This window comes from Phalangium opilio, unplaced genomic scaffold (genome assembly GCF_054372755.1).
Source record: "Phalangium opilio isolate 3A_F unplaced genomic scaffold, DU_Popi_V2 ptg000048l_1, whole genome shotgun sequence".
In the NCBI taxonomy this organism is placed as follows: Eukaryota; Metazoa; Arthropoda; class Arachnida; order Opiliones; family Phalangiidae; genus Phalangium; species Phalangium opilio.
In genome coordinates, this window is record NW_028324170.1 from 4827335 (window position 1) to 4844431 (window position 17097).

Consider the following 17097-nt stretch of genomic DNA (forward strand, 5'->3'; position numbering starts at 1 on the left):
TGGGTGTTTGAACTTCTAACCATCGAGTGCGTTTATATTTGTTATTATATTTAGTCACGCTTTTGATTTCCTGCTTTTTTGAACCAAGGACGGAATAACTTCAATTCAATCTGGGTATCCTATGTGTGTATAGTGACGCATTGGCATAATTTGTTTATTTTTCATATTTAGATACGCTTTGCTAAGCCTAACATAACAGACTGTAACTTATGTGCTAGAGTATACTTAATTAGGGAAAAATTGAAAGCACCCCAATAACCTACAGATTCCTCGGAGTAATTGCTCCAAGTATCATAACTCTAGCTTCAAAAAATCATGTTTCAGCGAGAAAAAAATTAATAAACAATTTTAAGCTAATTTTTCCTGCTAATAACAAGTTCTAGACTACATAGACCAAAATTGAAACCATCCCAATCACCTACAGATTCCACAGAGTAATTGCTCCAAGTATCATAACCCTAGTTTCAAAAATCATGTTTCAGCAAGAAAAACATTTATGAAAAACTTAAGTTCTAGACTACATAGACCAAAATTGAAACCACCCCAATACCCTACAGATTGCACAGAGTAATTGCTCCAAGTATCATAACTCTACCTTCAAAAATAATGCTTCAGCGCCAATAAATTGCTGAACAATTTTAAACTAATCTTTCCCTTCTAATAACAAAAGTTCTAGACTACATAGAGCAAAAATTGAAAGCACCCCAATAACCTAAAAATTCCACAGAGTAATTTCTCCAAGTATCATAACCCTATGGCTTCAAAAATCCTGTTTCAGCAACATTAAAATCATGAAAAATTTTAAGAAAAATTTCCCCTGCTAATAACTTAAGTTATAGACTACATAGACCAAAATTGAAACCACCCCAATAAACCACAGATTCTACAGAGTAATCGCTTCAAGTATCATAACTGTAACGTGAAAACTACACGTTATACTTCAACGCCCCTTAAATTACCTATTACAACTTTTAACATCTCAACAAGTTAAAAAAAAAAAAAAAAACTCGTCAAGAATCGTGGCTTACTAAATTCAATTTGCGTATGTATTCGAAAATATCTCTTGAAAGAATGTATAAGGGAGTGATTCCTTTTATTTTCTCCGAGACCTTATTTTTCTTTTTTTGTCAGATCTGTGTTTAAGAAGAGAACTCGGGTTTCGGGAAAGATTTTACGTTATAGTTTCTTTAGGCTGTCTAGTTTTATCTCTTTACAAGTTTAGAAGGACGATTGATGGCAAACTAGGTAAGACAAGTCGAGAGAGAGAGAGAGAAAAAAAACTTCACTCAGACTATGTTTATAAGTCGAGAACGATAGTGGATGCTGGAAAAAGATTCCTTATAGAAAGAAAGAAGAAAAAAAACTGGTCCGGATTTCGAGAACCAAGGCTTACAAACAGATGTTATGCTCTGGTAAGATTTAGGGAGAGACGGTTCCATATATATACATTCTACAACGCCTCGTTAACAGCTTGCTGTAGTTCTAACTTAACTCCCTCATAAGTTAATAACATTTTTAAGTTACTAATTAAGAAAGTTTTAAGTGTCTAGCGAGTAAGATAATTTTGAAAAACAAAGGCTTAAAGTATTAAAAAAAACAAACAAAGCACGTGACAATGCGAATTTTAGACCCTTTTCAAATTGGTGGTATCAGAAGGGGATAATAGCAGATCCTCTTAATGCTTTAGTTATGTAACGTCATTCTTCAGAGGCTCACCCTTTTAGTTTGCTTTCCCGCTCATCAAACTACAAATGGGCATCGCACCGTAAGGTGAATTCTATAGTTGTTTGGCACTAAATCCCCAGCAATCATCGCACAAACCTCGTCTTGACGTGGGACGAAATGCAGAAGCGCGTCTTGCCAAATATGCAGAAGCGCTAATAGAGTAATGATGAGGGAACTATTTATCGTGTATGTGATTCGGTTTAGTAACCTTGCTCTTAATGTTCCGATGTTGGAAAGAGTGACGTTACACCTACCTCACTTTGTGGTACACTTCTCTCGAAGAATATTATTATGTACTTCTGGTGGTATGTTTACGCAAATACGTTAGATACGGCCTCGAGGTTACCAGTCCTTGTTGTTTGAAGCCATATTTAACGTCTTTGTAGTTCACATATCGGATGTTTGTTTTATGGAAAACAAAGTGGTCAAACACTAGACTCTATTTTACCTCGGATTTCGGTGGAAAAAATTTAAACCAAGGTCTAACGAATTTGTTCATTTATAAGAGGCAACGGATTTTCCTAAGTAGTAGTTTTATTTCTAATATCATGGGAAGGTGTAGACTTCTACGATAATTCGTTTACTTATGAAGGTTCGAGTTAAAAGGAAAGGATCTCATCCGAATGTTAAATGTTTACAAATATATTTTCAAGAGGCTTGTATAGGAACGTCACACCCGCCGTCAAAATGAGAAATCACCAAAAACTTTTAAGCTTTTAAATTCATAGTGGAATTTTTGTTTTTTCTTTACTTTCTTCAGGGGTAAAAAATTAAAAAATAACAAGGAAAGAATCTAAACTAAAATGGATTATTCTAATTAATTTTAATCTGTATTTTTAAAAATACAGTATAATAATTTCAGCCTTCTCCTAAATCGCCAAAACCCGCAATGAATGAATGAATCTTTATTTGCCTTCTTAGTAGATCCCTTTTGAAACAGGGAGGAGCCACTACTGGCTCGCAAGCAATTGGTACATACCTTTTTTTTTTTTTTTTTTTTTTTAGCATTAGAAAGGTAAGATTTACAAGATTAAATAAAATTAAATATACAATATGAATATATACAATGAAACAATACATTTTGTATTTTGTTTTACTTCCAACGGAGTGAGAGGGGGCGCAGCACACTAGCAGAATGGGGGAGGAAACTGTTATTGTTTTTTAGGTAATGTTTTTGAACGGCGTTGATTCCAGAGGGTAAGAATCCTTTTGGTAAGTAAAATGTCGGAGGAGAATACGTGGGGATCAATGTAACCTAGACGAATCTCGAGTGTTGCAGCCCGAGTAGAAATACTCGCGTGTTTACGGAGAAGTTTCGTTACAGGGAGAGCAATGTTCAATAATAAATTATTAAATAACTAATTTTCTCATTTAAATTAATGGAAAAAATTAGTAATATTGTTGTTCAAAATTATCTCTATTCAAAATATCCTAACTACGGTTCCATTGAAGAACGAATATGTCGGTAAAACAACACCTATTTTTAGAAGGCGAAAATTCCGTATAAAGACGCTATAGCATCTTCATCCCTAGACTTTCCTCCTAAAAAAACTTTTTCTTCCTTATTCTTTTATCCATCACATCTTTTTGCTCTACAATGACGTCACTCCAGGAGCGAATGACGTAGACAGGGTGAGAAAAATCAATAATAAATTACGCGCGCCATTCTACTCCACGCGTTGGGCAAACACCTCCTATCATAAAACGTCGATATTTCGTCAAAATTACAATCATTGCTAAGCCTAATTTATAATATTAATTAAGCTTAATTTTAAAGGATCTTACTGGACATGAGCTTCACATTCCGTGAAAAAGGCCTTACCGTTAAGCCTACTTTGAAATATTACCTAAAGCTAATTTAAAATATTACCTAAAGCTAATTTAAAATATTACCTAAAGCTAATTTAAAATATTACCTAAAGCTAATTTAAAATATTACCTAAAGCTAATTTAAAATATTACCTAAAGCTAATTTAAAATATTACCTAAAGCTAATTTAAAATATTACATAATCATAAATTTAAAATGTTAGCTAAGCCTAATTTAAACTATCTAAGCCTAAATTCGAAATATTACCTAAGCCTATATTCGAAATATTACCTAAGCCTATATTCGAAATATTACCTAAGCCTATATTCGAAATATTACCTAAGCCTAAATTCGAAATATTACCTAAGCCTAAATTCGAAATATTACCTAAGCCTAATTCGAAATATTACCTAAGCCTAATTTAAAATATTACCTAAGCCTAATTTAAAATATCTAAGCCTAAATTCGAAATATTGCCTAAGCCTAATTTCGAAGTATTACCTAAGCCTAGATTCGAAATATTACCTAAGCCTAATTTCGAAATATTAACTAAGCCTAAAATCGAAATATCAGCTAACTAAGCCTAAATTCGAAATATTAGCTAACTAAGCCTAAATTCGAAATATTAGCTAAGCCCAAATTCGATATATTAGCTAAGCCTAAATTCGATATATTAGCTAAGCCTAAATTCAAAATATTACCTAAGCCTAATCTGAAATATTACCTAAGCCTAATCTGAAATATTTCCTATGCTTAATTTAAAAAGTTTCCTGGGCACAAACCTCACATTTCGTGAGGGAAAAAAATTGGCTAAGCCTAATTTAAAATGTCTTCTTGTACATAAAGTTCACATTTTTGGGGTTTCATATTAGAGGACTGACTGGATGACAGTAGTGTCTAAGGAAGGCTAAAGGCTAGTGGAAGAGCTTGGGCATTTTATGGTAGGTGGAAAATGCTATAGCTAAGGAAGTTATCTCAAGTGACAACGGCACGTACTGTCTCTAAAACATTCCGAAACTTCTGGACGATCATTAAACGAAGCTCCTCGTTTTGAGAGAGAGTAATTTTCCACCGTGGCTTTACGCAAATTCCTTTAATAATTTTTAGAAATTTTCCCACAAAAAAATAAAAAAAGGTTTGCCGAATTAAGGGAATTGTCAAGGGAAGTCTAGAGGTTATGTACATAAAGGGTTCGAGCAAAAGGTCAAGCATTTTGATATATATATTGCTTGCAAAAGAGACTCTTCTCTTCCAAAAGTAAATTCCGCCGAAGTTATCAAGCTTCAAATACGTTATTCATAAAACTTGTAACACTGTTTCTGTAAAGTCTATCAGTAATTAAGGGGGATGTTCTTTGGGTGTACGATTTCGAGTAGAAAATGTTCTATTACAAACGGTTTTCAAGTTATGTTTGGAGTGTTTCTAATTAAATTAGAAATAAATGTCGCTCAGTTTCTTAATAAAATTTAAGGGGTTATCCATAAAATGCTACATCCAATCTTAACTCTAAAACAGTGGCCCAGACGGCAAAATGTCTTCATAGAACATTTTCGACTCAAAATCGTGCGCACCCCAAACAACACATCTCCATTAGAAATAAATGTCGCTCAGTTTCTTAATAAAATTTAAGGGGTCATCCGTAAAATACTACATCCAATCTTAACTCTAAAACAGTGGCCCAGACGGCAAAATGTCTTCATAGAACATTTTCGACTCAAAATCGTGCGCACCCTTAGTTTCTGTCATACCTTTCAAAAACACCCTATATAATATCAAAGTAGAGCCCTGATTGGTCTCTAGCCAAATAAATTAGAGAGAAAAAGATAGAGACTAAATATCATACAGGACACTACATTCTTGGGGCTTTCAATAAATACAACCAAAGTATGTAATATTGCAAAGGGTTATTGTAACAACATAAAGCTAAACGTCGTGTTAATTTACTTTAAACTTTAGTAAAGCACTCGAGAATTTGGACAATAGAGATGAAGTGGAGCTACGGAGAGTACTTTTCAATTTAGGAATTTGTGGGGAGAGAAAAGAGGATGAGGATGAGGATGAGGAGAAGGAGAAGTTAAGGGTGGTCATGGGGTTGTGACAGCCAAGAAGTTTTATATCATCGTCAAAAAGCATCGTTGTCGTCGGATGACCGACTACCGACTGACTTTATATACCATTTCATTCCTCCTCCATCCACACTCCTGACGGATTTAAAGCCAAGGGTTTAGGGGTCGTAAAGAAATAATAATTTTAACGAAGATAGGCGTCTTTTGTTGAAGGTCAAAAAAGATAATTGATTTTGCCAGGCACCCTTTGGCAAAAAAAGCAAATTTTCAAAAGTCAAGAACAAATTTTAAGATTGAGATTTTCCAGATATTCCCTAACCAGGGTATGAACGAAATTTTTATATTAAAAATCCCTGACTTTTCCAGCTTATCCCTAGCCAATTTTTGACAATATCCCTGACCATTTTAAGGTGTTTACCAGAGCCCGCTTCATAATTACACCTGGCCCTTATTTAGCATTGCTCGGAGCATGGCTTGATATACCAGAACGAAATCCCTGACGTTTTCCCCCAATTCCCAATACCCAATTCCCTGACTTATCCAGGTTCCCTAAGAACCCCGCTGACAATTTCTCGAGATTCCCTGACATTTTTAGGCAAGCAAAAGTTGTCAATGTAAAATTTGTAAAAAATCTATTCTTAAAAAAATTATTTTTATCAAATCTTCAGATTATGTTCACTTTTAAAACATACAGGGTGCTTTTGAAAAGTCCATCAATAATGAAGGAGCGTGTTTATTGGAACATTTTGAGTCGAAAATGTTCTATGACTATTTTCCGTCCGAGCCACTGTTTTCAAGTTTGAATTGGAGTAATTTACGTATGACCCCTTAAATTTAATTAGAAAATTGAAATAAAACTGTAATTTAATTAAGGGATCATCCCTAAAACATTTAAATCATAACTCGAAACAGTGGCTCGGACGGCAAAATGCCATAGAACATTTTCGACTCAAAATAGCCCAATAAACACGCTCCTTCATTATTGATGGACTTTTCAGAAACACCCTGCATACTTAATGTAACGTAGAGAAAAAATATCAAACGTTCTTCGACTATTTAGGCGTCATTCTTAAACTTCCCTGCTTTCTCCCAGGGTTTCCCTAACCATTATTTAATCAATTTAATACCCAAGTTAAAGATTTAACGAGTATTTCAACCCATAAGAAAAATACGGAAACAACAAAGTGTGGGCGGCGAAAAACATTTCTATAGCATGCAGTCTCAAAGATTTTAGGGCCTGGAGAATAATTTGAGTGGATAGTGTGGTCCAAAGACAGTAGAGGTAGAATCACTTTATACCGTTACAGTTGGGTAGGTACCTTTGTGCCATATCAGAAGATGGAGAACGTTTCCTCGTAACCTTTTTTTCCCTTTTCTCCACAACCCCAACCCTTTTTTGGCTCGGGGGGTCATCCCTGATTCGTTCTAGCGAGACTGTATCTACTTACTATAGAGAGAAAACGGGAGCAATTTAATTTCCCATCTCTAAGAGGTCAAATCCCCGTGACCTTTGAACTGATTTTTTTCCCCTCTTAGTGGTAAGATAAGAAAGAAACTATTCATCTATATAGTCCTTAATCGCGTTAGGCTTAGCAATCAATTGTGACGTGTATTTGATTTAAGAAATCCAGAAATGCCATGTAGCTCTGGTGGTGGTTGTACCGTCACCACCTAGCTGTTATTTCAAATTAAACGCATACGCCCAAACAAAATTCATTTAATAGGCCAAAATATTGACCCGAAGGAGAAGGGGAGGAAGAGACATATATGGAGAAAACGAATCGCGAAAAAAAAGAAAGAAAAAAATGGGAAAAAACATTCATAAACACGATGGTGATACGAGGGTGCCAGCTATAACACAGGTACCTTCATTTCCCCTCCCCCCTTTTAGAAGTTACAAGGCATAGAATATTTTTCTCGTTATCAGACGTTTTTCCCTTTTTCAACCCCCCCCCCCCTCGCAAAATCACTCTCTAATCGTAATTAGAAGTTCAAAACGATGAAGTAAATACTTTCAAAAGTTAAATTTCATAAAACTATAGCATTCACCAACTTTTCCGAATATAACCCAAACCAACTTTTAATCCGACAGGACCGAGATTAAATACCAAAATTTGGGTAATAAAACTCTTCTTATTATATACAACCATACATTGACCAACTTTGTTGCGAAGATACGTCATAACTAGATCGTAGTAAAATATATTGTGATATATAGTGGTTCATTATACAACAATACCTTAGTTGTAAAGGTACACGGGAGTCGAAAACAAATGCAGACAACTTTCAAACATCATATCTCTGTATCTTTTAGTATGGTATCGTTGGTATGCAGAGATATGACGTTTCAAAGTTTGCAGACAACTGACCAACTTCGATACGTCATATCTATGTATCTTTTAGTATGGTATGCAGAGATATGACGTTTCAAATTTTGCAGACAACTGACCAACTTCGAAACGTCATATCTCTGCATGCCATACTTATTACTTAACGCCTTCAAAGGTATGATAATCCAACTTCTCCTCTAACCAACGATGCTAAACACCTTGAGCAAAACTGAGTTTACAAAAATAGAGAAATGAAGATACAATTTACCAACGTTTTACTTCATAGATACGTACTTCTGGTAGTAAACCTCGCTCTAGTTATCTAGTTAACAGCGAAATTAGTGTTAGAAGGCGATAACCACCACGCACTAGCGCCGTTACAACTACGAGGGGAGCGAGCGCTGGTAGCTTTGAGAGTCTATGTATAGTCTAATGGATAATTTTAATAAAGTCGCCAAGCTCAGGGGGCTTTAGCAAAGGAAAACATAAAAGACATCCCCGAGGGCTCGGAGACTGTACGGGAGTTGGATCTGGTGGCAAGTAGAACTAGGCATCGAAATTGGATGGGAAAACAAGCTAGTGATCCCTTCAAAGACTAGCCTGAATTTACTAGCGGTTTAGGGGACCAACCGGAATCGACAAATAAAAATTGGATCAACTACAGAAAAAGAGCGCGTTTTACCGAATACGATTTGTATAATGGAATGGGGACCAATCATTTATTTACACGTATACCAAAGGAAAGATCTTGAAAATTAAATCGCAACAGAAATGTCCCGAGAAATGTTCATTTTGAGGACATGTATATTTGATACGCCTGCATAGTGTTACATCTCAGATACATGCAGAGATCAGAAAACTCAATACTGAATCGAGATAAAATATAACTTTTCAATTGGCCTTTCATCTCTTTCACATTATACAGGGTGTTTCTGATAAGTCTTCCATAAATTAAGGTGGATGTTCTTTGGGTGCACGATTTTGAGTTGAAAATGTAACTTCTATCACCATTTTGCTTGCCCTAAAGGGACACTGTTGTCGAGTTATGATTTGATGGAGTATTTTACGGATGACCCCTTAAATTTAATTAAGAAACTGAATTAGACAATGATTTCTAATTTAATTAAGGGGCCATCCCTAAAACACTCTTAAAATCATAACTCGAAAACAGTGTCCCTTAGGGCAATCAAAATGGAGATAGAAGTTACATTTTCGACTCAAAATCGTGTACCCAAATAACATCCCCTTAATTTATGGATGCAGACTTATCAGAAACACCCTGTACACTACAAAATAGCCAGCCACGGTTATGGCGAGTAGAAGAAGCCGTAGAACAATCCTACGGTGCATGCTTTCGTAGGACTCTGATCTCTTCACCGCAATACTCTCTGATCCCACAGCCTCTCCCATCCAGTCAGTCTCCGCATCCTTTCCTCTCGAGCTTCAACGCGGTGCATTTTCAAGCTAGGGCGCTACAGTAACTTCCCGCCACGAAAACTTCATTTCCGCGAGCTTTACCACGGACATTTTCGATCGAACCCACGATCAAATACTCCGCCTTTAAAACTCTTTCCAACTCGTAACTATACGTTAAAGGTAGCATTGTCTTTCGCCGTTGTTTTCCGCGGGTAAAGTCTATAGAAACTCTACCCTCTTTTCTTCCCACGCGTCGTGAAAAGCTAATTAAAATACCAGAGTGAGAAATTATATAGGAATCCCGGCGAAAGCGCGGGAAAACTACTAAAGTCTCGCGCCTCCCCCCCATCACTAAGGTGCCCCAAAGTACAATCTTTTTCCCGCCAAAACCTCTTATACATAATTTCTAAAAAGCAAAGGCTTAGCAAAGCGTATAAATTTATCATAGAAAGATTCTATCTTTTTCTCCAGCCATCTTTCTCGAGTTCAAAGTGAGAATGAAACTAAATTAAAATAATAATAATAATAATCCAAAGCTGAATTTCATTATAAAACTCTAATATACGAGATCAGCGTATTTACGTAAGACGTAAGAGCTTCCGAATTCAACAGTCAACAACACCCGTTCTTCCTCACCACTAAGGCAATCAATTAAAAAAAACCCACAAAATAATCTTATACCTTCCCTTTTAAAAAATGGATTTTTGAAAACAGAGCGTTGAGAGATGGCGTGTAATTTTTATTATTTTCATTTCTAGCGAAAATAATTAAGGAATTGAACCGGGAAACGATGCGAACCATGGGCATAGATGGGGGTGGGAAACCCCCCTTAATTTAAAACCCAACTTTGACCTTTCCACTCTGCCCCTTAACTCCCCCTTCCCCCCTCGGCCGAAACTAAAAGATTGGATTAATACATAGAAAAGAGGGGTTCGTTAAATTTTCAATTTTGTAATTTAGTCTCCAAGGCGAGGAATGTGCATACAGGACCCTTTTGTAAACCGACGTCGAACTGGGCCTGGAGCCCTTCCCCCCCTTGCGCAATTATCGTTGCCAAGGGGGCTTTGTTTACCCATTAGAAACGTTCCTATAGCGATTCTTACGTATCAAATATTGCGCTTAAAAATCATAATTCCTAGCGTTATTTCGAATTGTTTTATTAAAGGGTCGAAGGTATTAGGACCATTTATTTATTTATTTAACAGGTTTGCAGTTTTAATTAAATTCTTGTTTACATCATATATTTTTTTTCCCCGTTTTTATCGTTCGAAAATATCGAATATGAAATTCAGAAGGGGAATTTTTCCCAAGTCAATATTTTTACGAAATATTTCAAAATAACTGTAAGGGTTACTGACCTAAAATTTAATATGAACTCTTTTCTTGGGAAATAATTAATATTAAATATAAAGTAATTAATATTACACGTCTATTCAGATTAAAAATTATTTTCCTGACCTTTTACAGTGACTAAAGTGACTGACTTATCTCTTCAGACCTTTTTTGGTCTATTTTCGGGCTCTCTGATATTTCACTGACCTTTTTGGTCTATTTTATAGTTGCCTGACTTTCTGTTGACCTTTTTGGTCTATTTTATAGTTGCCTGACTATTTCTTGACCTTTTTGGTCTATTTTATATTGCCTGACTATCTCTTGACCTTTTTGGTCTACTTTCTCCTGAGATTTTTGATCTATTTACAAACACGACCATTCTCTCTGACCTATGACCACCGTGTTAGTAAGGTCAATCTCAAAAATGAACTTACGAAAATTTCCAAATATTGCCATAAAAAATAAACTAAACGTATTTTAACCCTGGTTCCAAAAAGCCACGTGACTCATTTTAACATAAAACACGACATATTCATTTGCTCGTTTTGTAATTTGCGAAGTCAATTCTACTCTAACCTAACCTAAGCTGCTGCCAGATGTATTTGGAAGGGGAGTTGGTAAGAAGGCGGGGTTTAGAATAACAATGGCGTAAACAAAATGAAAACCATTAGTGTTACGTATTATATAAAAAAAAGAGAGTAGCGGCAACTAATGTTATCTTCCCAATAGCGTATAATTCGGTACAAGGCAGGGAGCTGTCATTAAAAATAAAAATAGGGCTGGGAAATTGAACTCTACATGAATCAATAATTTTAATGAATGTTCCATATACGTAATCCCAGTATGCATGAATCATCATATTCATTTTAATCCTTAACTATGAATTTATTCAAATTATCCCTCAAATATTCTTTAGATCATACATATATTATTGAACATGAATATATACGAATATAAATTTTAATCGTCTTTATTTTGACGACAATAACGCTTCGAATTGACAGTAAAAGTAAAGGTTTAGTTATTAGCTATTACGTCAAGTTGCCAGGTTAGATTGTCGGTACAAGGAGAGAAGGGAAAACTAGATCGATTAGAAGATTCGGAATATTACGGCCGGTGGAAGAAAATACTTCGTGAAATTACTATTAAATAGACGGGGTTCATAAATGTACAGTTCTACACCGAATTTTAATTTGGTTTGTATAGTGAAAAGAATTGGCGATAAATAGGTCCAGCCAGGGTTTTGAGTTGATTCAAGACTTCAACCACCGCCCCTCACCTTCCTCCCAATTTAGAGGGTTCCAAATTAGTAGGTCAATTTTAGACCAAATAATAACGAGTTCCGTTTTAAGTGAAACTGGAAAACGTTGCGATTATAAAACAGTAACATATCTTATAATAGTATATAACTTTGGCTTTCGTTGTTTTTTAGACCAAATTACGATCTGTACCCTCTCTAGTTGGAACCATTTAATATTTGGTAGTTTTAGGCGAAACTTTTAATGACTCACAAAGGCTTTTCTGAATAGGAGCGATATATCAATATCTATCTTAAGGCCCCTTCTGAGTTTGGGTACTCCGTCGATGACCTTGAGGTTTTTACCAAGGAATATACAGTTTTACTTGATATACTATGTAGTCCTTGCAGTTCACTTTCGCGAAGAAGTAAGTGGGAGAGAATAGTAATAAAAAGGGAGCTCTTAACAACCCCATGCCCCTAGGGCACGGCCACCTTTTGTCCGGTTGTCCCGCTCGTCGGAGCCTTATCTAAACATCAATAGATTCAGTATCTTTCTTCCTTCTAATTTTCAAGAATAGCGAAAGTAGTTTTACTACAATAAACGAGAAGCTAAATTACTATAGAGCATCCTGCATGTTTAGACGATATGGGACGAGAGAAATTGAAGCACTACTTTCGCTGATTCACCGATCTGTGATTCAAACGAAATAATATAATTTGGTATAGTTGCAGATCCTAACTTGAAGTTGAGCCAGTTTCAGTAATATATAAATAAAAATAATTCAATGTGTATTATTCGAGCCGCGTCTAGGTAAACGTCACACCCGATATTTCACTTCACAACTTAGTATCACTTTTAGAGGCTTCTTTCTTTAGTTTCAGTTTATTTTGGGCCTCGATTATGTAAAGCGGATCTTTACAAATCTGACCTTTCGGAATTTGTGGGTCCAGAATTTCAGGCAAAAGGCAATCGTTAAAAAAAGCACAAAGTTTAGGAAGCATTACGTTTTGCCATAAATGCCCATCTCTCTCTATCTCTTCCACAAAAATTGGGTTATTTTCGTCTATGTACACAACGAAGAAACACTTGTTTTTATCAGCGATATTTAATTGCCCCTGAATTTGATAAAAATAGGCGTGTGATCTCTTCAGTGTAATGTTGGTTTTCCCGTCCTCATCGGTTGTTAGGTTTAAAAATTTTATTTTTTTGTTTTTTATGGCCTCAGTTAAGTTTAGGCCTATTGCTGATGGTGCCGTTTTCACTTCAACCAAAGCTTGTTCATCGTCTATGACGCCTGTAAAACCGAGACATATTTTTAAAAACCCGCTGACCAACAAACATTCCTAAAAAATTAACATACCATCAGGACTCGCTGCTAGGTATCCGTGTTTCAGGTCAACGTACAGACCGCTTGGTCTAACAAAATAGCCCGTTTTGTCCATGAAACATCTAATTGCCACAGTTTCGTTGGTTTTTCCGTATTCCGTACACTCTGATGAAAACGTTTGCTTATACAGTATGCTCTTGACAAGGTTGTGACACGATGTGGTCGTTTTACGTTTCATGCAAAAGCCAAAAGTGGAGGCAGTAAGGCGATGCTCTCTGTGCGCGACATAGACTGGGTTTGCGTGTTGACCGCGGGATATCTTTTCGATTTCAATTTGTTCAGAAATTGTAACCTGTAGAATACGTAATATACATGAAATATTACATTTACGTGAAACATATACGCCACCAAAGCTTTAGGGTCATTGTTGACCAAATTGACCTACCTGAAAATTCTCCAGTCTACTGGCTTTCTTTGCCTCAAACTGGTCCAGAGTTAATGGCACCGTATCCGCTTTAGGTCCATAGTCTTTTTCAATTGGTAGTAGAGTGGCCATCACTTTTCTGCGTTTCTCTTTTGGAATGTCTTCTTTTTTTCTGTCATTTTCTCTCTTTCTTTTTCTCTTCTCCATGAAGGTTTTGAAATGAGCTCCAGGACTCTTTCCCATAGCGTTCTTCCACGGACTTCCGTGCCAAGAAGAACCTTTCTGGTAGTTGAGTCCAGATAGCAACGATCGTCTTTGGTAGCTTCCTTTTTGAGAAAAGTTAATTCTTTTACCCGAGTTAATTTTGGCTAGGATGCTCATAAATAGCTCGGCTCGATTGCTCGTCTCGTTGGCGTATAGGCGGTCAGCCTTCGCGGCCAAGGAATCGACCGACGCCATTATAAACGGGAATATCCCGTTCTTCTTTAACTCGGGTAAAATGTTTTCTTCTCCTTCTTTGTCACCTTGACAGAAATAGGGACGACATTTAGCATGATCGCCAAATACGTGTGCCGGTCCATTATGTAGGTCATGACGTAAGTTAGCCACAGACGAATCGCCTTTTGAGTTGTGCGTGATTGCTCCCCGTGCGGCAGCTGTTAGTTTGTGTATTTTACCTCTCAACCTTTTTCTACCATTGCAAGGAAGCTTTGTGTTGAGGCTAATTTTGTGCAGTGCCTTAGTATAATTTTTAACCGCGTGGTTGGCACACTCCAGTTTTTGCACTTTGCGTCCGTAAGGCACTTTTTCGATTATTCGACACTGAACGCTGGAGTCACCATCAGCTATAAATTTTAGGTACCGAACACCGTGCATAGCCTCGCTACATTTAAATCCTTCAACTACGATGTCGGCTTCCATAGCTGAGGAAGATTTGTCCCAGTTTCGATAGCAAAGGTGTTCTTTAGGCGTCTCATTTCTGTTGGCAGATAAGGCGCAGGCATAGCAATATTTATTACGTACGCCTAGAAACAGAAGCTTTTTCGTCGCTCGTCCAATAATACAAGCCTTTCAAATTTATAAATGATTAAATATGATGCGAGTATTACTCTTAATTGTAGTATTTTAATTATTACCACGCCAGAGGCGGCGTTGTAGTTATGACCGTAACTTCTTTTGCACCAACCACCATCAAGATAAACCGTTATACATGGAACACCATCATCGTCTACGTGGTTTTGGGCAAGAGCTAGCTCCCTTTCGTCGTTCCCAGCTTCGGTCATGGAACGAAGTAAAGATTCTTTCCAATACTTGGCAATTATACGAATGGTTTTTCAATTTAAAATTAACCAATGCGTGGAGTAAGAATTAGTACCTTTTCGAGGAAGCGTTCTTGACCAGAAAACTTATTCCAAGTCATGGATGGAATGTCCATTATTCCAAACCATTCGTCAAGTTGGGAGTATCCGTTACCAACTGAAAGAGTGGCCCACACGGCTTTTGAATTTATGTCATTTTTCTTTCGGGTGGACATAGTTTTTTCATTGGGCGATTCGGATGTTTTTAAAAATCGTTTTTTACAAGTTATGCATTCGAACACGAATGTGCTTTGAATGCCACGTCTCTTTTCTTCTAATAAATCAAAATACCCCAGAGTGCAAATCAACCGATGATCGAAATTTAGCTTGAGACACCAATTTAAAAAATAATCTATTTCAACTATTCTATATCCTTTAATAATTGACTTTTCATTGTCTTTGCAAGGGCTACCAATGACTAACTGGTAGTTGTCGAGATCATTATTTTCCGGTCTAAAAGATTTAATTAGTTTTACAAGCCTTGCCTACATTTAAATTTATTTTAATTACTTACGATGAAATTTCGATTCTCCTCCTCGCCAAGCTTTTCGCTGATGATTTTGGCGTGCTATGAATTCTTGATGAATTTTGACCGACGGAACAGATCGCGCCTGAATTATCTAAATCATCACTAATCACTGAACACGACACGCAATCAGAAATCGTTTTGCAACAGTTGTAACATGTCTGTGTCGATGTGGACACGAAATGTATTGGGGAAATGATTTTGTTTTTACTAGAAAGTTGGGGGTCAAGCGGTTCTTCGAGTTCTAATTGTTTTCTCTCGGCGAAAAGTTTTCTATGCGTTTTAGCGCGTTTAGTTTTAGCTTTCTTATTACGCAGAGCTCCTTTGCTATTACCCATTTTTATGTTTTAGCGAAAAGGTTTTTTCAAAAATAAACAGACAAGCGATGCAGTTCGTTTCAAAAATAATACTGAGCCTCTGAGCTTGAAAAGATGTAGGTCTATCTATAGATATTCGTATTTCACCCCGTTGTCTTGAACATATTTCGACGAAAAAAAGTCAGAAACTGCATAGGGTGTTATAATACGGTGGAGTGATATATAATGTGAAACCCCATAGAATTGGTATACATTGGCTATAGACGGGCTGGGGAGACGGCAATAGCTTTTACGACCTGTCGATGAATCTTTGTTGTGCCGCGGACCCATTAGGCTGGGGGTGTTAAGGGGTGTCATAATTGGTAACAGAGGCCGACGGATGCCACTGATTTTGAAACTACCCCCCTTTATTTTTTTTTTCTTGACGTCATTTGTGGGTCAGCGACGTTTTTTTGACAACGGCGAACGCTTGAACTTCTTTTAATTGAGGGGGAAAAGATCATACAACTTGAAACCTTATTTACTTTCAGTAGGAAAGAAAGGGCGGAACAGGGTTAACTTTATACTTTTCAAAGAAAAGGCCTTTGGTATTGTTGGCGCTGACAGGCAACATCAGTTCTTGAATAGAATTTGTATTACGTTGGATTTAGCTCAATAATTTTTTGACTTAAAATTTTTTTGAAAATGATATATAAGGAACAAAAGCATTTTCTATGGGATATGAGGTTCTCAAGAGGATCGGAAGAAAAAATAATGTTCTACGGTCAAAAAAGCAAAACAAAAACACCTCGAATTACAATTAAATGTCTGTTAAGTTCATAAGTTTTAAAACTAGAAATCTATAACTTTCAGAGGCCGTAGCTCGAAAGATACTTCAAATTAAGACACTTTCCCTGTTGAAATAGGATTACTTCCGTAGGAGATGTTTCCAACGGAAACTTTTCAAGTTTGAACACTTTATAATTAATTTATAAAACAACTAACCCCTTAAATCGCGAGTCGATTGTTTTATACGAAAGAGAAATTTGTTTTCTTCATTGGGTAAAATTCTTATAGCTTTTCATAACGATCATCGACGTGAAAATATGATTTTGGTTAAAGTAGTTTTTGAGTGAATTTTCGACCAGCTTGTTTTTTTATTCTCAGAAGGGGCCTTAAAAAGGATAGAATAAGAGGGGTTTTCCATTTTAAATTACTCGCCGCTCCAATCTGATCCGATATTATTC

The 17097-nt window shown here is 36.4% G+C and overlaps 2 protein-coding genes across 6 annotated transcripts in view; both read right to left on the reverse strand.

Moving 5' to 3' along the window:
• The window catches only part of LOC149673870 (uncharacterized), a 77872-nt gene that overhangs the window by 59934 nt on the left and 841 nt on the right, over positions 1 to 17097 (reverse strand). The gene's annotated exons all lie outside the window — the stretch shown is intronic.
• LOC149673872 (uncharacterized) lies at positions 12213 to 17003 on the reverse strand. Its single transcript, XM_089839638.1, has 6 exons — positions 15543 to 17003; positions 15046 to 15481; positions 14807 to 14980; positions 13692 to 14738; positions 13280 to 13598; positions 12213 to 13213 (listed from the first exon to the last, which is right to left on the reverse strand). The coding sequence occupies exons 1-6, from the start codon at positions 15890 to 15892 to the stop codon at positions 12756 to 12758; spliced, it is 2784 nt and encodes a 927-aa protein (XP_089695764.1). The 5' UTR covers positions 15893 to 17003; the 3' UTR covers positions 12213 to 12755.

Bases quoted from the DNA above. Each gene is read 5' to 3' on its own strand.
- LOC149673872 (XM_089839638.1), bottom strand. From the start codon at position 15,892: ATGGGTAATAGCAAAGGAGCTCTGCGTAATAAGAAAGCTAAAACTAAA. The intron at 14,981-15,045 runs GTACTAATTCTT...ATAATTGCCAAG, and splicing joins AAGAACGCTTCCTCGAAAAG to TATTGGAAAGAATCTTTACT. The intron at 14,739-14,806 runs GTAATAATTAAA...TAAATTTGAAAG, and splicing joins ACAACGCCGCCTCTGGCGTG to GCTTGTATTATTGGACGAGC.